The sequence below is a fragment of the Pongo pygmaeus genome, chromosome 4 (genome assembly GCF_028885625.2).
Source record: "Pongo pygmaeus isolate AG05252 chromosome 4, NHGRI_mPonPyg2-v2.0_pri, whole genome shotgun sequence".
NCBI lineage: Eukaryota > Metazoa > Chordata > Mammalia > Primates > Hominidae > Pongo > Pongo pygmaeus.
In genome coordinates this window covers 55,612,154-55,633,297 of record NC_072377.2, presented here as the reverse complement: position 1 = coordinate 55,633,297, position 21,144 = coordinate 55,612,154, and the positions used below count along the sequence as shown (strand labels likewise).

Genomic DNA, 21,144 nt, shown 5'->3' with positions numbered 1-21,144 from the left:
TGCACATGTATTCTTAGCAGTGATTTCCAGTAGTGATGAGTACACTTAGCACCCAGATCTTGGGTTCTAAATACCATTCTTTACTAATAGTAACCAAGGCTTCTTGGAGAAATGGCTGATTTCAGGGCTAGTGTGGGAAAGTAGCAGATAAGCCTAGAACATCTTGTGTCAGAAAGCAATGGAGTGCTCAAAGGATAATGAGTCATGTCAAAAAGATACAGGAGCCAACATGAAGGGGTTCCCACTGGACAAATCTGGGACAAAATTGAGCATCAAAATAAATAATAATATTAGTGGATTGTAACCCATTTAATAATATGGGGATTCATGAGTACCAACTGATGCAAATTAAAAAATGAATCAATGAAAACTTTGATGGGGTACAAAGTACTAAAGATTCAAAGTAACTCTTCAGAATATGCTTACTAATATCAAGGGAAAAAGAGTAACTTTATAGTGGAGAAGCTTGGCAGACAGCACTTTGATCAAATGATCAAAGACCAAAAAAATGGTGTGCCATCTGAGACGATCTGGTGAGAAGAGCACAGCATCACTTCTATGATCTTCCTGCCAAAGGTGCCTACCTCAAATATAATCATATTACAGCAGAACTGTCTTGGAATTTTAAAAAGTGTCACGGTTGTGGAAAAGTCAGAAGAGACTGTCACAGTTCCAGAGTGAAGCCACATTAGAGAGAAGTGATAGCCAATGGTAATGTGTGATTCTGAGCTGGAACCTTTTGCTACCAAGTGCATTATAGGGACTTTTTTTGAAACTTAGATGGGGTGTGGGGATGAGATGGTGCTTCATATATATTCATTTCTTGATTTTAATGGCTGTATTGTGATGGTATGGAGAATGTCCTTTGTAGGAAATAGATGGTAATGTTTTAGTGGGGCATGAAACATCAGGTCAGAAACTTAATCTCACATGGTTCAGAGGAGAAAATTTTCTGTTCTTGAAATGTTTCTGCTACTTTGAGATTGTTTGAAAAGAAACAAAAATAATTAGTTTACCTGAGAAAGCTTCAGTTTACATAGGCATTAAACTAAAACAGTACTTGAGAAATCTGTTAATGTTCTTAGGTATCATTTTCCAAAGGTGTATATACCCTCCAACAGAAACAAATCACACGTGTTGAGGCTATTTGTTCTAAAGTGTAATCTTTTCACATTAACTTTGTACAGCTGGTCTCACATATTGCACAATATAAAGTGAACGTTAGAAATTAACAACTTATGACATATATGCTGATGTAGGAGAACAAACCTCACAACACTTTGCTAAAAATAAACTCTACTCCAAATAAAAATTGCCGCTACTTAAACATAGAACATCTCAAATAATGTTAGAATAGAAATAATGAATGTTACCTTTAAAGAGTTGTTATTCTTTTCTTTGAAAATAGCATTTTCCTGGCATTTTTGAAGTTATGGTACTAATGTGTCCCTAATCCCAAACCAGAAGCTTTTAATAGCCTTACAATTATATACTTCTGAGAACCTGAAAGGGAATTTAGATACCTCATTTGATTGATCTTGAAGCCCAAAGTGCTTTTGTAACTTAGCCAAAAGCAATGAGATAGCTAATAGCTATAACTGTTTTCCTGGTTTGCATTTCAGCGTCCATCCAGCATGTGGCTTTTCTTCATAAAAAGTCCTCAAAATAGGCCCCTGGCAGGAGGGTGTTCTTGGGAGGGAAGGGTGGCAAAAAATGTTCACACTTTAAAAATGTCTGCACCTAAACTATGCAGAACAGGAATTTAGGGCCACAGGGCCATTGGAAGATTATTAAGAATCATCACATTGAAGAATCAGGATTGCCAATGTATCTGTTCAAAATCAAGGTTTTCAACTTTGGTACTATTGGCATTTTCCGCTGGATAATTCTTGGTCGTGGCAAGCTGTTATCCTAAAATGTTTAGCAGTATCCCTGGCCTCCACATAGGTGGTGGGTGAATTGTATACCCCAAAAAGATGTGTTTAATCCCTGATCTTTGGTGCCTGTGAAAGTGACCTTATTTGGGAGTAGGGTCTTTGCAGATGTAATGAACTAAAATAAGGTCATACTAAATTAGAGTAAACCCTAAACCTAATGACTGTGGTCTTTATAAAAAAAGGAGAGGGAGATTTGAACATAGAGACAGAGACATATACAGAGGGAGGATGATCATGTGAAGACAGAGGCGGGTATTGGACTAATGCAGCTACCACCAGCCAAGGAATGCCAAGGTTGCCAGCAACTCCCAGATGCTAGGCAGAGGCAAGGAAGGATTCTTCACTCAAGAGTTCAGAGGAGGAAGGCTCTGCCAACACCTTGATTTCAGACTCCCGGCCTCCAGAACTGTGAAAGAATACACTTCTGTTGTTTTTGCCACCAAATTTGTAGTCATTTGTTATGACACCTAATTTGTGGTAATTTGTTGTGGAAACTTATATAACCTACTAAATAAATGTAGTAATCTTCCCCCAGTTGTGACAAGCAAAATGCTTTCAGACATTGCCAAATATCTCCTGTGGGGCAAAACTACCCTCAGTTGAGAGCCACTGAACAAAATCCCAACTCTTATCCAATAGACTAACAATTGAAACATTTAACAAATGTACAGTCTTTAGAAAGAATAGAAATCTTAGTTATTAACTTTTGGGGTTTTATTTTTTAATAAGTTTTTATTTGGCATAATTTACTGTTAAAGTATCTTAGTGACCCATGTAGAGGTGATTTGAAACAGAATTTTTACATTGCCCTTTGAAATGTATATTATTGCCAAAATTATATATTTTTAAAAAGATCAATTTATTTCCATTCCTATACCATCTGGTTTTTAAAATAGTTTTACAAGACTGGTAAAAGTGTACATTGTACTTGTCAGAAGGCCTTAAAAAAAACCTTGTCTGTGAAGGCTTCTTGTCCAATAGCTTCCATACTATGCAGAAAATATCAAGAGTTCAAGAGTTCTCTGTGTGGAGTATTATCTATCCCTGACTTAGAAAGTCTGACTTATAAATGTCCCCATCAGGAGTACTATAATTTTTTTGTTTTTTTTTTTTTTTTGAGACAGAGTCTCACTCTGCAATCCAGGCTGGAGGGCAATGATGCAATCTCAGCTCACTGCAACCTCCGACTGCCGGGTTCAAACAATTCTCCTGTCTCAGCCTCCCAAGTAGCTGGGACCACAGGCACATGCCACCATGCCTGGCTAATTTTTTGTATTTTTAGTAGAGATGGGATTTCACCATGCTGGCCAGGCTGGTCTCGGACTCCTGACCTCATGATCTGCCTGCCTCAGCCTCCCTAAGTGCTGAGATTAGAAGTGTGAGCCACCGTGCCTGGCCCCGATAACTAGAATTTTTTGACAAGTTTTTTTTTTTTCCCCTTGTTTTTCTTCTTTTTTGGATGAATCTCTCTGGAGTATAATTTCCAGGACTCAGAGATGCCTTATTTCCTTTTTCCTCCTTCTGCTGCATTTATGGACAAGGGATAGGGCTACTCTGCTCCTAAAACCCATAATTCTCCATGTGTTGTGTATAATCAGTATTTTACTGAGTAATTAGGTATTTTAAAGCTAAGGTTTAACCATATCATGGCTTAATGGCCTTTACAATTTGGCATGGGATCACATGGTTATATATAATATTGCTTCCATGAAGAAATATATTCTTATTTCCAAATCTCTATTTTATGAATAATATGTAATATTCATTCCTATCAGTGTTTCTGTAATTGGGTTGCACATTTATAATGCTGTATATCAGAATGTTAAGATTAAGTACTGCATGTTGATAGCAATCAGTATAGAGATGAGAAAAAGAATAATATTTATTCTAATAGTAGTTGCTTCTTACACTTTTTTCTTAATGAAGTTCAGACCCTTCCAAGATTTTAACATATAATAAAGGGATTTTGGGGGCTTTAGAGAGAATGTTTATTCTTAATCAGAGATGTAGTTGCATTTATTTCCTGATTTAAAAAAGCAAATCTTAAGACCCAATGCAGTTTTCTAGTGTTACTTATTTTTCTTCCCAACTTACTTCAATTAAATGAAGCCCTCAAAATGAAATATGTGAAAATGTTACCTTAATACCATTAGGTAGAATTATAGCATGTTTATTTCACTTGAAAGTGTTAATAGAATAAATTATAGGCCCTTCTAGCAACACATATTTTAAAATATAATATTGAAAAACATTTAAGTAGAGACCATTTTGCTATTTCACAGAAAATTATAACAGGTGAAAATTAAGATGTTACTCACTTCTTTGATGCAGTAGTCTCATGCCTCAACTGCCCGGCAAAGAGAGAAAAAAGTCTTTTAATCTCTTGAGCAACTATTTGATGTTACTCTTTCATGTTGATATTTTTGTCTCTACCTGTAAAAGAATGCTATATGGAAATTTTTCAGCAATGATTAAGAAAGGGTGAGTTTGATAACTTGAGAAATGCATGTTATGATCTTGGCATCATCACTCATATTTATACAACTTTTCTGATCCTCATTTTTTTTCCCTATCAGATGAGGTTTACAGTGGAGACATATTTTCAAAGCACTGAGCTGGGCATATGGCATTTAGAAACCCTAAGTAACAGTCAGTGACAGAATTTGGATTAAGACCCCAAATTCCTTCCTCTCCATTTTATACTTCTTTTTGTGACTCAGCCTAATCCTTTTAGGGAAGTATTCAAACCACATCTGCCTGAGTCTCCTGCCAATTTCCTTTAAACCCCAATGTTAGCTGAATCAGCCTCCTGCCACCTGTCTTCCAACTAAAAGCAATACGGTTTACATTCTCACTTTTTTGCTTAAAAAATACCTTGCTTAAACAAATAACTTCTTTTACTGCCCTAATACCTTCTGTAGGCTGCCCTGCTTTTCCACTTAAGGCATTTCTGTATATTGCCTCTTTAAGGGACTTTTCCCAAGGCAAAAGCCACATAGCAGTTACATGTGTTCTTTTGCACTTGGGGCTTTTTCAGTGGAACCTGAAGCTTGATCAAGATTAAGGCCTTAAAGGGAATATGAAGTTAAGGTACTGGTGGTGTTTGGTTTATGGATGTCTGATTGTATTTTTAATATGTGAGCCAGCAATTGGTAATGGCCTCAACAGCTAGTATATTCTGGAAATACCCAGACTTCCCTACCTCTGGAAACTTGGTGTTTCCTTCCTTTCCTGTCCTTCAACTGTCATCAGCTTAGATTCTGCCAAAGCCAAACTTAGACTCATTTTCTCTCCTTATTCTAACACCGGTCCCTGTTGAGCCCATCCATGACAAGTCCTAGTGATCAGTAAGAGAGAATAGCCCCAGCATTGGAGCTCATCTTCCTGGAATTATCTTCACCCTCCTTCCACCTCCAGGCTCAGGCTTCACACTCTAGCTCATGTGCCAATTTGTATAAAATATACTGGCTAGTTATAGTCAATACTATGCATTAATGGGTGCTGCTCAAAATTTTAATGACTCTCAATCTCAAATTGTGGGCCCAAACCCCTACTATTATGATCCATATAGCCCTTTAAGGACCAAGTTTGCCCAGCTTCATATTCCCCATCAGTACCAAGTGTGCATGAGATACTGTGTATATTCACTTGCTTAAGTGGAATAGGAATAAGAATGACAGAAATCATTTTTTCTTTAGTTTATGTCACTCTTATTGTTACTGATACTGTGAACCATAATAATAAATGATGCTGGAAATCTCAAAAAGGTTATGGGCTTGTTTCAGGGATAAAGAGTATAATAAGAACCCTTAAGATTGTATTCTGCTGTACAGTGGGGTATCCCTGGGGAGAAAAGCAAAGATATCAAAGCTTACGTTTTGCAGGTTTCACAGAACAGATGATATAGTAGAATAGCGGTTTCCTTCTCAACCACCCCCGCCTGGCTTCCTGTCCTTAAGTGAATAGCATCTGCCTTGATCTTCCTGAAATATTCTGTCTTTAATATAACCTCTAAGTATGCTAGCCCCAAGAATGGAAACAAGGAATTTTCATTAGGAAAATAACATTTATGGAAGCCTTTCTTTTAAGCAGTGTGTATATGTGTGTTTGTGTGTGTGTGTGTGTGTGTGAGAGAGAGAGAGAGAAAAAAAGAGAGAGTTGGGGAGGGTGGGAGGGAAGAGGAAGAGAGAAAAGGGGTGAAAAGACAGAGAAGGAGGGTGATGGGAGGAGAGGGAGAATGGGAGAATATGGGTACGAATATGAATGAATGAGTGAATGAATGAATGAATGAATGAATACTAGATGTGACTGGAGGAAAGGTTTCGTATACTTGATAGCCCAGTGAGAAACTCAGGACATATTTTCCTATATAATCATTGTGAGAGGGTAGTCTCATTTAATATGTTATTTAAGGACTTTTTTTCTTTTTTTAAAAATTATTATAAGTTCTGAGATACATGTGCAGAATGTGCAGGTTTGTTATGTAGGTATACATGTGCCATGGTGGTTTAGAAAGTGCATTAAACTTCCAAAGCTGTTTTAGAAGTGATTAAACCTTTGGAACACAGCCTATTGGAGAGTTAGGTTCTGCTAGGTACGTTATTTTACTAGGCGATATTGTAAAAAGCAATGTTCTAAAGCTAAAGTAACAAAAGTGATCACTAACTTTGATAACATTTTTCATACATATAAGAAAATGAAAGAACTGGAAATCTAATCTTGTACTAGAAATAACTTTCTGAGCAGATTATTTTTAAAAAGTGTAATAAAAATGGCTCAGGTTTCATTTAAATTGAATGGGATTTAATTTAAATAATGCAGCCAAGTTTACAATAATAAGCCTTTTTTCCCCCTTCTCTGACTTCTTTGATATATTTGAGTAGTTTCCTGGAAGGTAAGGTCTGGCACTCTAAAACGAAAGGAACAGTAGGCCATGTTGTCGGCCGGGTGCGGTGGCTCATGCCTGTAATCCCAGTACTTTGGGAGGCCGAGGTGGGCGGATCACGAGGTTAAGAGATTGAGATCATCCTGGCCAACGTGGGGAAACCCGGTCTCTACTAAAAATACAAAAATTAGCTGGGCGTGGTGGCGGGCGCCTGTAGTCCCAGCTACTGGGGAGGCTGAGGCAGGAGAACTGCTTGAACCAGGGAGGCGGAGTTTGCAGAGATCCGAGACCATGCCACTGCACTCCAGCCTGGGCAACAGCGTGAGACTCCATCTCAAAAAAAAAAAAAAAAAAAAAAAAAAAAAAAAGTAACTTCGAGGAGAGTGAGAGAGGTGGAAATAGAAACCTTGTTTCTTTAATGAAAGTTTTCAAAAGGAGAGAGAAGTGACAGAGGCAGAGGAAACTGAAAGTCAGATGAAAGAGGGCATGCCTCTTGGTAACCGTAGCTAGAAAACAAATAGCAACCCAAACTGGCCCGTCAGCCATTTTATCTTCTCTGTTCCCTGGTGCCCAATGCTATCTATTTTGTTTTTTTAATTCCCTTTATTAAGGTCTGCTGGTCGCGCTTCTTTCATCTTCTCTCTCTGCCTCTTCATGTCTTTCCATTTTCTGGCTCTCTCATCTAATTCCTTGGTATCTTCAGTTTATTTATGTTTTGTAAAGAAACTATAATAGTAGAATGAAAATGGAAGGCGTTATTTAAAAAAAGCCATCTGATGTAAGTCAGTAGGGATTTTTAGGTTAAAAAAGAAAAAAAAAATCAGAATTTTTTTTACATTTAATAGCCTAATATATCTCTAAATGTCTTTGAAGTATATAAGACTTTGAGCTTCCTGAAAACACAGTTTTTCATTAATAGTTCACAACAGTGTTTTAGCTGTTTCAAAGTAGTTTTTGGATAGTCATTGACTCTTGGTAAGAGTGTGTAATCACGTGTTCTTTCTCTTATAGATTCGCCTTTTACAAGTCCACCTCTCAGAGAAGAAATGATGGCAAATAACTTTTCCTTGGAGAGTCATAACATATCACTGACTGGTAAATGTATCATGTTTCAAATAATGCAATTCCAAAAAAAGGGTTTAAGCAATTTTTCTTAAACAAAGCTATTGCTTTTTGCTTTGTGAAGTGGTAATCCCTGTTCCTGGCCCGGTGGGAAAACATACCAGCAGTGAGCTGAGAATCTAATGTGGTGAGGACGTTTTACTGGGGATGCACAAAGGAGGAAAATATTCCAGACATGCTAAGGCTAAGAATGGCTCCCCAGAAAACGGATACCTGAGAAAAGGGAGAATCAATTTTGATTTGCAGATACTCTTATATTTTCATTAATTCTTGCTGGTACATCCATTACATCACTCTAGGTCAAGAAGAGAATTTGTGTATCTGTTGGAAAACCTTTAGCCAGAGAAATTAAAGATGATATCAAATGAGTCACTGTGCTAAGGAGAAGCAAGCAAGGAACTCCAAAATTAACCCAGCCCTGCTTTCTCTGCTTTTTCTTTCACAGTTTTGGATTCCATGTTTCCAAAGTAATCTTAGTCTTTTAAATTCCTAAGAGTCATTAATCTGTTTTAGGAACAATATTAAAATTGTATAATTAGAATTTAAAACATCACAAACCTATTATTAAATCAATAGTTAGGTTTTTCCAAATACACATCTAGTGTTTAACTGTCTTCTAGTCTTATGAACTGTTTCTCTATTTCTGTTTAATATGAAAAGAAAGTGTGTGTGTGTGTGCGCAGCTGTGTGTTTCCCAATCTGATAACAATGGAAATGTTTGCATTGAGCTTTTTGGGGGAGCATTTTTTGACTTTGTGTAGCTTTTGTTTGTTCCCAAATGTCCCCATTCCAATATATGGAGTTCATTCTTGTAAAAAATAATTATTATAACTTTCCTATGTTCTTTTACTTTTTGCAAGTTCTAGTTGTTGGTTGCCTCTGTTGAGATGAAATGTTTCTTTAAGAGAGTCATGTGAGAAAGCAATTTGCACGTTCTTTAACCAGCCTGGCAATGTTGGCAGCAGGGCACTGCTTACTCAACCAGTACAGCTGGGGCCTGGAAACGAAACGGTCAATGCTCAGGGCAGGAGCAAAAAATGGACTTTTTAATTGTTATCAGGCTGGTTGTTTACTTACTTAACCTGTTTGGAGAGTTTAACTCCTATTCTTTTATTCTAAATAGTGCTATTTAAAGCCGTATTCCCACTGTTATAAAGAGACTAATTGTTTGCAATTATCCATTACTTACCCCCTCCTTGGCTTGGTTAAACTTTAGTCTGTCTTTTTTCTTCCTTACAGACCCCTGAAACGTGGCTTGCCCTAAGTATGAGCAAGCATTAAAATGAAGAACATCTTGAGAATTGGCTGACTGTAGCCCTATCATGCTGTCTGTGTACACTCTTTCATTTGCCCAGTTTCCCTGAAAAAGTTCCTGCTTTACTGCTTATCCCTCTCCATATTAAAAGATAGGCTTTTCTGTTTACTTTTGGGATGCTTGCAGATCTTAAGTTTGAAGGTTTTTCTCTATTGCAATAGTCTTTTTAAAAATAATGTCTTCAGTCTGGGCAGGGTGGCTCACATCTGTAATCCCAGCACTTTGAGAGGCCAAGGTGGGTGGATCACTTGAGGTCAGGAGTTCAAGACCAGCCTGGCCAACATGGCAAAACCCTGTCTCTACTACAAATACAAAAATTAGCTGGGGGTGGTGGTGGACACCTGTAGTCCCAGCTACTTGGGAGGCTGAGGCAGGAGAATCACTTGAACCCAGGAGTTGGAGGTTTCAGTGAGCCGAAGTTGAGCCGCTGCACTCCAGCCTGGGGGACAGAGTGAGACTCTATCAAATAATAATAATAATAATAATAATAATAATAATAATAATAATAGTCTTCATTTCACTTTGGATTTGTTTTCGACAAAAGATTTGACATTAATTTAGAAACATTAGATCTCAGAGTTGGGCACTGAATGGTTACATTTCCATGTAGGTTGTTGCTCTAGTGCCTTCCCATCAAAAAGTTTGATCTTAGAAACTACCTTTGCTGAACTACAGAATTTAAATTTGAAGATATATTTATAATTTTTAGTGTCAATGTAAAATAAAAATATCGAGATGAATCTCTAAACAAAATGTTTTATTTGGTAGAACAGAATTGGAGTTCAGGGCATACACAGAGAGTGGAATGGTCTTCAGTATGACTGAAAACCAAAGAGAAGTTTAGAGGTTTTATTAGAGAGAAATGTTATATATTATTTTGGAAGAAAACTCATTAGCACTAGCAAAGTTTTTGGGAGCTGAGAAGCTCTGACTGGTGAGTGATGGTGGTGGGTAAATTAGTCTTAGAGTCATGGCGGTTTGTTTCAGAAGCTGCTAGGTAAAACTGGTCTTAAAGTTATACCAGGTCATTTCAGCAGCTAGCTTGTAGCATTAGCCCTGGGCAGGTGCTTTGTGTCCCAAGTGTTTTTTTTTTTTTTTTCTTTTTTACTGGGTCTCTGGACTCTAATTTAGTTGAATATGACAAGATAACTCCAATTCCTGATTATCAATTTTTACCTTATGAACCATAGACTTTCTTCTTATTGCTGTTAAGATTTTTAACCTACTATTTGTAAATGGAGTGTTTTCATATTTTCATAACATTGATATGTATCAATATTGATTTTATCATTACTCATTGTTGTCTAGAAACAATACTTATAGCATTTCTATGTTGTTACTTATTATTTTCTCTTTCCCTCTGGCCATTGTCGAAGTTAATCTCTCTGTTAGGATAAAATGTGTCTTGTAGAGAGATTCAATTACAATACGTTAATTGTAAATTTTGGACCAGAAAGATTTTGGTCTGGCTCTTGACATGCATACTTATCCAAAGATTCTTGAGACGGGAAAACATATGGATTCTTGTGCCTGGGAGAATGAAAACATGGCTTTTGATTCATAAAAGCTTACTTATTTAATATTTTTAAAATATTGCTAATTATTTACTTAAACTCATGATATTGACTGTGTACCATGTTTGTATTTCTAAATAACTTAATTCTTATAACAGCTCAATGAGGTGTGGGTACTGTTACTATTTGTAATTTGCAGGTGAGGAAAGAGAGGCACAAAGAGACGAAGTGAACTGACCAGGATCACAGTTCCTGAGTTGGAGCTTATGGTTTTAAATGCAGGCAGCTTAGTGCCCAGTCTGTGCTATTAACCATTATGCTTTGCAGCCTTTCTCTCTGGGCATAATGCCCATTTACTTGTTTCTTTTAACAGCATTAATTAATCAAGTATATTTATTTTTAGAAGAATGACATTAGTTTTGAAATGATGTAGTAATGAAAATAAAGCTATTTTCTAGGTTTATTGCTATTTCTAGGTTTATTTAGTAACAAAACTATTGCTTTAGAAGTTGGATTTGCTGCCTGCAATCCCAGCACTTTGGGAGGCCGAGGCAGGCAGATCACCTGAGGCCAGGAGTTCGAGACCAGCCTGGCCAACATAGTGAAACCCTGTCTCTACCCAAAATACAAAAATTAGCCAAGTGTGGTGGCGGGCACCTGTATTCCCTTCTACCTGGGAGGCTGAGGCAGGAGAATCACTTGAACCTGGGAGGCGGAGGTTGCAGTGAGCCGAGATTGTGCCACTGCACTCCAGCCTGGGTGACAGAGCAAGAGTCCATCTCCCCTGCCCTCCAGAAAAAAAGAAATTGTACTTCCTTAATCATAAATTTGTGAAAGTAATTGTCCGAAACTAAAAGTATTTTTTCTGCTCTCAGGTTTTAAAACAGATCTTTTGATAAACTAAAAGTATTTTATCAAAATACTTATCTAAAATAAAATATTATCAAAAAAAGTATTTTTAGTTTATCAAACTTTTAGTTATCAAAAGTTATCTTGATAACTAAAAGTACTTTTTCTTTCAGAGGTTTTAAAACAGATCTTTTGATAAACAGATCTTTTATATCAGTGATATAAAAATAGTCCATTTTTATGGACTATTTTTATATCACTGTACTTAATTTTCCAATGTCCATAGTATTTGGAATTCATTGTATTGTTTGTATTACCACAATATATTTTTATTTTTGTTTTTTTCTTCTCTTCATATTAGTGTTTAGTTTCTCAATCAGTGTGTTATAGTTTAACGGAAGAGATTGAAATAAAAATAAACAGCTAACAGTTTCCTTGACCAACTTGTTAACGTTGGAATCACCTCTCCTGTGTTGACCCAATGGCACATTTTATTTACATGTTGAGATGTGAGCAGCTGTCCCACAAGGTTCTTGTGAGCCAAGGAGATAATATAAGCAGACATTAGAGGGGCAGATGTGCAAATTAAGGCACAATGTAAGATTCGGGAAGATTAGTCAAGATAAGGAAAAACAACCACATTGTCTAAATCTCGGCCAGCAAGAGGTCTAGGTTAGGACCACTCAGATTCTAGGGGCAGGTGATTGAGAAGATTGAGAAGAAGAAAAGAAGTGAAAATACTTTATTGCAGAAAAGATTCTAGCATGACTCCAATGCTGCAAATGTTAGGATATTTTCTCAGAGGTACTCATCAAACTTTATATGTAGACTTGATGTACAGAGAAAAAAATTGAGACCTAACATTCATAGCGAGTCAGAGAAAGTGAAGATGGAAGAGGGATCTACCCATAGCAACACAAGTGGCAGTGGCTGTGATCAACTTTTGTTCTATATCAGTTTTGTTTTTGTTTTTGTTTTTATTTTTATTAACAGAAGTATTGATGTTTGGGGCTGGATGATTCTTGGTTATAGGAGGTTGTTTGCAGAATTGTAGGTTGTTTAACACCATTCCTAGCCATTACCCACTAGATGTGAGTAACACCTGCTAAATTATGACAGCTGGATATGTCTCCAGATATTGTCAAACATTCCCTGGGGGACAAAATTTTCCCCATTTGAAAATTATCCCTACTGTTCTATACATTAAAAATGAGAGTCCTGCACATGTTTCCCATCCCCTTATCTTGGGAATACACATGATTTAATAATCTTGTGATTAACATTTAGTAAAGAATCGCACCATAAAGTTAGATGATGGTGCTGAATCACAGGCACAGGACCTCACACTCTGTAAGTGGGACCTGTCTCTTCCCTCCCTCCTACTGGTGTTCAAATCCTTCCTCTCTTTAAGAATGGAGCCAAGATCCCACCTTCAATAAAGCACATATCAGAGAAGCACATATGTTCCTGCTTCTCTGATATGTATTTACTGTATTTTTGTTAATTTTTAATTCTGTGAGTAAAAATGAGTTCTGTTTTGAAAATATTAAACATTACTTTCAGCATTAGAGTAAATTAGAAAATCTGAAAACTCTCCTGCCACACCTATGAATATCTAAAATACAGTAAACATTCTTTTAAATATATAGCAATGTACACAAAAGTAAAGAAGTTTCTACTGATCAAAATTGGTGATCAGGGCATGAAACCCGTTAACTGATATTGTGTTAGGTTTCCTGTGTTTGTTGCCAAGATATTTGAGTTTTAAGAGCTACAAAAATATAAAAAACAAGGCCTTGAGTTCATGCAAGGAGGAGAGTCGGAACTGAAAACCTGCAGAAAACTATCCTTCCTAGGCTGTAAATGTAGGGAAAGGTTTGATTTAGGGAAGAAAATCAGCCGACAGCACAAGATGTCAAGTTGGCTTCTTTCTTTTAAAGTTTTGTTAGGCATTTAAACCAAAAGATTCCCAGTGTTATCTGCCAATTAAAAATAATATGAATAAAAATAATCTTTTTAAAAAACCTTCAAATCCCCAAAGATTTCCCTTATTATTTAAAGACATGGGCCTGTCCTCAACATAGTTTAAATGCAAATTTACATTACCTGCATTATACTGTACAGCCTCCGAGCTGAGAAATAACACAAAGATGACCCTGGCAGGTAGTACTTCCACAGGAAAGCAATGAAAAACCATCTGTGGAAGAATGCATTGTCCGTCCTGGTGACATAATCCCTGCTGTTACATGTCTCAACATGTCACAAAACAAAAATATAAAAAACAAGCACACAATCCCTAAGAGAGCTAAGGAGCAGTAGGATTAGACATTCCAGAGCTTCAGATTATAGAAATACTAGGTAGAAAAATAAAAGAAATATTAAAAACATGAGAATGAATATTATACTGTTTTTTAAAAAGACAAAGGAGGTTCGAAAAATATCCAAATAGAATTTCAGGAGGTGAAATAAAAAACTTGACTGATGAGGTTCAGGTCTCATTGAATTACCCACCATTTCTATCTCTCTTCTCTCTCCTCTTTTCCAATGGTATACGCTGTTCAATGTGTTTCTTTCCCATGCTCTGTGTGTGTGTGTGTGTGTGTGTGTATGTGTGCATCCATAAAAACTATGTAGTATTGTTTGTTTTCTTTAGTTTTAGTGGTATTAGTCCATATATATTGTTCTGAAAATTGATTTTTGTCATTCAACATTAGTTTTTGGAGATCTAGTCATATTGCATATGAATCTAGCTTTTTTTTTAACTTGTATGCACAATATAAATACACCAGCTTACTTAGACATTTTTTTCCTAATGGACCCTAGTTGGCTAATATATTTTTTGTTATAAACCATGTAGCAAGGGTTACCCTACATGTATCTCTCTGGGCATAATTGTGAATGTTTCTCTATGATAAATACCACAAAGTAGAATTGCTCAGTTAGAAATTATGCACATCTTTATTTTGATATATACTTCCAGATTGGCCTTCAAAACATCTTGACAGTTAGCCCCTTCCCCTGACCCACATACTAGGCTTATATTTTATTTTTTGAATTAATTTAAATGAGGTAGGCATAAATTTTGGATACTGAATTTTTACTTTTTATAGAAGTTGCGAATATTTTTTCCCACTTTAGACTTTTATGTGGTGTTTTTTAATTGTGAAGAAGTTTCGTTATATTTCCTCCTATTATTTGCATACTTTTTCACCTTTCACTTTTTAACCCATTTATGATTTAGTTTTATGTTTTGTATGTGAGAAGGAACTAATTTTATGTTTATTATTTTGTACTGTTAGCCTGCGTCTCAACCCTCTTAACTGAATAGTTCTCCTTTTCCTGATAGCTTTGAAATAGCACTCTAATCATATTTCAGTTCCCAAACTCTGTTCTGTTTCTCTACTGTTACATTGTTTTACAAAGTTATTAAAGTACTTCCCAAAGTAAGAAGCACATTTTACTTTGTAACCTGATGCACCAACTGCATGTTCACACACATATGAAACAAAGTATTCATCGAATAACACTTACACCTAGTAGGCTTGTTATACTCTGATAATTTCTCTTTTACTCCAATCCATTAAAAAACAAATGTGTTGATAACTATTAAATTGATTTCCTGATTCACTAATAGATTTTTGCTTGCAGTCTAAAAAGTTTTGCCTATTTTATTTCATTAATTTCTTGGTATTTTATGGTGTAATTAACATGTTAGTATTATTTTTAAAAACATTATATCTTTTTATCTGTACTTTTTAAAAAAACAGGTTTTCTTTCTTGGACTTTCATTCTTTCACATGCACTTCTTTTTTTTTTAATTATACTTTAAGTTTTAGGGTACATGTGCACAACATGCAGATTTGTTACATATGTATACATGTGCCATGTTGGTGTGCTGCACCCATTAACTCGTCATTTAACATTAGGTGTATCTCCTAATGCTATCCCTCCCCCCTCCCCCCACTCCACAACAGGCCCCGGTGTGTGATGTTCCCCTTCCTATGTCCATGTGTTCTCATTGTTCAGTTCCCACCTATGAGTGAGAACATGTGGTGTTTGGTTTTTTGTCCTTGTGATGGTTTGCTGAGAATGATGGTTTCCAGCTTCATCCACGTCCCTACAAAGGACATGAACTCATCCTTTTTTATGGCTGCATAGTATTCCATGGTGTATATGTGCCACATTTTCTTAATCCAGTCTATCATTGTTGGACATTTGGCTTGGTTCCAAGTCTTTGCTATTGTGAATAGTGCTGCGGTAAACATACGTGTGCATGTATCTGTATAGCAGCATGATTTATAATCCTTTGGGTATATACCCAGTAATGGGATGGCTGGGTCAAATGGTATTTCTAGTTCTAGATCCCTGAGGAATCGCCACACTGACTTCCACAATGGTTGAGCTAGTTTACAGTCCCACCAATAGTGTAAAAGTGTTCCTATTTCTCCACATCCTCTCCAGCACCTGTTGTTTCCTGACTTGTTAATGATTGCCATTCTAACTGGTATGAGATGGTATCTCATTGTGGTTTTGATTTGCATTTCTCTGATGGCCAGTGATGATGAGCATTTTTTCATGTGTCTGTTGGCTGCATAAATGTCTTCTTTTGAGAAGTGTCTGTTCATATGCTTCTCCCACTTTTTGATGGTTGCATTTCTTAAAATTGGGTTCTGTAAAAAGTACTTTTGGAATTTGACTGATTCTTCACCGACTCTATAGATTTATTTTGGGGAAAATTAATGTTTTTATACTATTGCCATCTGTGATTTAGATCTCATTTGATTTATAGTATCTGTTGTAGTTAAACTTAATTGTAGATATTTATGTTTGAGTTATATGTCCCCTGCTAGATTAATAATTTTTAAATCCCCTCTATATCACATATAGCATATAAAAGTACTAAAAAAATTTGTTTTGGCCAATGGATGAGTCAACTGTGTGAGACAAGAACTTCTTGTGCATTTCTTGCATATCCCATAAAGTACTTTCCGCCTAGAATTCCTCATGTAAATCATGAGGCAGAATTTTAATATGCTTGAACCTTCAGTCTAAGGGAAGGTGCCTTATCTGTCTAAAGAAGTGATTCATGTTTTAAATACTATATTTCAGGAGGTACAACAACTTCAACAAAAATTTATTGAAAGCCTGGTTTACAGTGGTGAACATGGCAGACTTCCCTTTCTGCCCTCCTCCCCCCATGTCATACAGTATATGTTTCAGTGGGAAAGGCAATGAATGAGTAAGTAAACAAATTAATATGAAAAGTGAAACCGGACAGTGCCAAACGCTAGGAAGTATATAAAGGAAGTGTGATAGAGAGAGTCTGTTGTTACCAGTGTTGTAAGGTTAGAGGAGCCCTTTCTGCAAAGGAGGCATGTGACCTGAGACAATCAGTCACTTGGGGTGTGTACAAAATGTATGTACTGACTCCCTGAGTGTCTGCATGGTTAGCACCTTAGAAGTTGATACCATGAGACATAAACCATTGTAAGACTAAATATCAAGGACTGGCATCAGGGTGTAAACACCTGCAGTTTGGAGAAATTCATTACCAAGGTAGCAGGCCATGCTTTCAGTTTACATTAGGTATTTATGAGCCCTTATCTTGAACTGGTGTGTACTGAGGCTTGTGTTTACCTCTCCTTTGATGAAATCCAGTTACTTTTATTGTATTTTATTTTTTAAATTCTGGGGTACATGTGCAGGATGTGCAGGTTTGTTACATAGGTAAACGTGTGCCATGGTGGTTTGCTGCACCTATCAATCCATCACCTAGGCAGTAAGCCCAGCATGCATTAGCTCTTTTCCCTAATGCTCTGCACCCCCTGCTCTCCATCGACAGGCCCCAATGTGTGTTGTTCCCCTCCCTGTGTCCATGTGTTCTTACTGTTCAGCTCCCACTTATAAGTGAGAACATGCGGTATTTGGTTTTCTGTTCCTGTGTTAGTTTGCTGAGGATAGTGGCCTCCAGCTTCATCCATATCCCTGCAAAGGACATGATCTTGTTTGTTTGTGTGGCTGCATAGTATTCCATGGTGTATATGCACCACATTTTCTTTATCCAGTCTATCATTGATGGGCATTTGGGTTAATTCTATGTCTTTGCTGTTGTGAATAGTGCTGCAATGAACATACGTGTGCTTGTGTCACTTTTAAATCCTTTGTTCCATGCGAAGTAACCATGATGGGGAAAGAAGATGAAGGGATGAATAGGCCAATCTTGAATGCTTTCCATACCCTCTCCAGTCTTCACTAATTGTAGCAACATTTTTTATCAGTTTTATACAGTTATCTCTGTGTGTGTGTGTGTGTGTGTGTGTGTGTGTATGTAGGTGGGGGTTCTGTGTAAGTTTTCCTGTGATTTATTTCTGAAACAATTCTACTAAAATAATTTTGAAATCCATTAGAATAATCCATTTCAAAATTTAAATGGTTCTTGTACTGGGGAATCAAATGATATGACATTGTCATTTGCTGTTCCTTTCTTCCATTATATTGAAGTGGATGTGTGCAAAATGGTTCAAAATAAATGAAAGCTTTTTATCAAGGTAGAGAAGGCAGAAATTAGATATAAAGATTGGAGGCAAGTTGTTACGGCTTGAGATGATTTTGATTTGTAAATGTAGAAGAGATGGAAAAAATACTAAAGTGTGATTTATAGCTACAAGAACAAAAGGGCAGGACTGGCCATGGAGGGGAGCATACAGGGCCAGGGACTGGCTGATCTGAGTCCTGGACTGCTACCTCAGCCTGGATCTTGTCCCCTGTGTAACCTCAGGTATTGTCTTTCAGATGTACTGAACTGGTACTATGATTACCACTTTGCAGAATTCATTCTGGGGACCAAATATCATATGTTCTAGATATTTGTGAGCTGCCAAGTGACATCAGTGCTATGTAGTTTTAATCAAATGGAAGGAGTGCATAGATGAAGTATCTAGTGTAAATCTTGATAGGTGTATATGGATTAGGTTAATGATCTCAAGCCCAGAAACAGTCTATAGCTAGTTAAGCAGGAAATAATTTGTTGAATAAAGGATTTTGGCTAGCAGAATTGATGAGAAAACTGGAAATCAAGTTCTGGCAATGCCAAGGACCTCAGGATGACAGACAGCAAGGATTACTGGAAGAGTCTGCTTAAGATATTTCTGCAGGCACTGGACTTTTGATACTAGAGCCTAGAATAAAGGCACGTAATATATTTTTAGTAAAATTGTTGAACGAGTGGATAAATAAAAAGCACGTGGTAGGTGTTCAGTAAATAAGCGTTAAATGAGTGAGTGAAAGAATAATGAGGCACAATCACTGCTAGACACTTGCCATTGCTATTGTGATTAATTTTCAGTTCTGTCTAGGTACCTAACTCCCTCCCTCTAACTTTAAAGCCATGAGTAGAAGGTTATAATTAAAGTGGCCAAACCCTAGTGCTCAGCTGGGCAGAGAGAAGAAATATCTGTTCTTAGGTTTCCGCAGTGAGTGAGTACTTTGCCTGTCACCAAACCTTACACGGATGGGAAGGGTGTTTGGATTCTGGTTGTCCAAAAATATGATCAGTGGTCCCCACTATGGTGTTGGATTAACTTCATGTTAATTGTTTGGAAACAGTGGCAACAAATGTATTTGGTTACTAAAACAATGTAACCATTTACTATGGTTTTCCTGTAACTGATGTAAACAATAATTGCAGTGTTCTCTATGTTGTAGAAAAATATATTTAATTATTGGATTATTACCCAATGTTATTGTCTCAAATTAAATACTACATTGTTGAAACAAGAGATGCAATTCTGGAATTCAAACAGAATTGTTTTTGTTTTTCTTTGAAATGATGTTAAATCAGTTTAGAAAGTAGAGAAATAACCATTACATGCCTTAATTTCTGTTACTAATTGAAGTGGAGGAAAACAGTGACTGATAGAAGCTTTGTTTAGTGAAATTCAACTAGCATCTCCTCTTAAATAATTTTAACATATTTTCCAAAATATTGCCAAATCTTTGATGAATTATTTTGGAAAACCTGGCTTCATTTGTGTAGAAGCCATTCATGTTTTCTGGTATTTCTCTTTCTTTTGAGGATGTCTGTGTAAAAAAAATCTAAAAGTTTGAAAATAGGCTCAGCTCATATAACACCAGCCACATAGTTCATAGGTCTTGAGGGAGTCTCTAGGGATTACTTGGAGATTTTATATACATATAAAAAAGTATATCAAAGTGTATATGTACTACATTTTACTCAAGTTGGGTTTATATAATTTCAGGTTTCTCTGTGCACATTGGTGATTTCACATTTTAAGTTTATGGGATTCAGGAAGCACGTGTGTTTTAGGCTGTATCACATTGGTGTGGCACTAATGAGATGGCATGTAAATAACTTGTTGATAGGATCACTTAATAAACCATCATGATTCTTCAATCCATGTGAGACTTATTTGGGAGAGAAGTGAAATTACAAGAATCAAGGGATTAGTATTATGTTTTATACATTTTGGATATAAACTTTGAGAATTTTATTCTTATTCATAAGTTAATTCCATGTGTTTAAGACACACAACATTAATGATAAAAATAAGATCCATTGTATCATTTTTATATAGGGGTGTTGGCCTCATGTTAGTGTGGCCTTCTGTTTCTGTAAGGATTCTGGATGTTTAATAGACATTTTGGGTTGCATCATGAAGCTTTATTGACTTTTATGGTGAAATTGTTACAGGGCAGGTGAATCCCAACATTGGGGTTTAGCCTGAGAAGGTTGGCTCAGGAAAGAATTCAAGAGTGAGCTGGTGGTAGAAAAATCAGCTTTATTGAGGCAGGGGTGTTACAGCTCTGTGACTTCTTCAGAGCAGGGGTACCCCCTGGGCAGTGTGTCAAGAGTAGCAGCTCAGGGGCAGTTCTGCAGCCATGTTTATACTACTTTTAATTATGTGCAAATTAAAGGGCAGGGTATTCAGAAATTTCTAGAAAATAGAAGATAACTTCTGGGTCATTTGCCATGGAAAGGGGTGGTAACTTCTGGGAGTAGCCATGGCAGTGGTAAACTGTCATGGTGCTGGTGGGTGTGTCTTATGGAGAGGATCTTTCGTTGCCTCTTCCTTGTTTCTGTCAGTCTTCAATCTGGTCCAGAGTCACATTCCACCTCCTACCTTATTATGAATAATGAAAAGTCAGGCTGATAGGCTCTGTATTTTCTATCTTGGCTTCTATCAGAGTTGTCCCATCTAATGCGTTGTATATGTCACAGTTCACTTAACTGTTTTTAGTAAGAGTTTCTATCTTTAAAGCATGTTTGGAAACACTATCCTATGCAATAAATTTTAATTGGCTTCTTCCATATTTTCTTTTTCTTAATAAAGAACAAAGCAGACTTTTATTTCTAGTGAAATGGTTTACAAGATTGGGTCCTGAATAGACCCAAGAAAATCTAAATGTCATTTCTCTGAAGACTGCAAATTGTTGAAAGGCCCATATACTTTAAAAATGTTACCTATGAAAATAAATTATTTAGACAGGTATAAATTACTATAT

The 21,144-nt window shown here is 36.6% G+C and overlaps 1 protein-coding gene across 4 annotated transcripts in view; it reads left to right on the top strand.

The window, feature by feature from the left end:
* The window catches only part of EMB (embigin), a 56,385-nt gene that overhangs the window by 5,159 nt on the left and 30,082 nt on the right, over positions 1 to 21,144 (top strand). For all 4 annotated transcript variants that reach the window (XR_008502750.2, XR_008502749.2, XM_054489124.2 and 1 more), the window contains exon 2: positions 7,834 to 7,917. Coding sequence is in view for 2 of the 4 variants with exons in the window: in XM_054489124.2 (XP_054345099.1) it covers positions 7,834 to 7,917 (84 nt within the window). In the remaining 2 variants the exon portion in view is untranslated. The remainder of the gene's footprint in view (positions 1 to 7,833; positions 7,918 to 21,144) is intronic.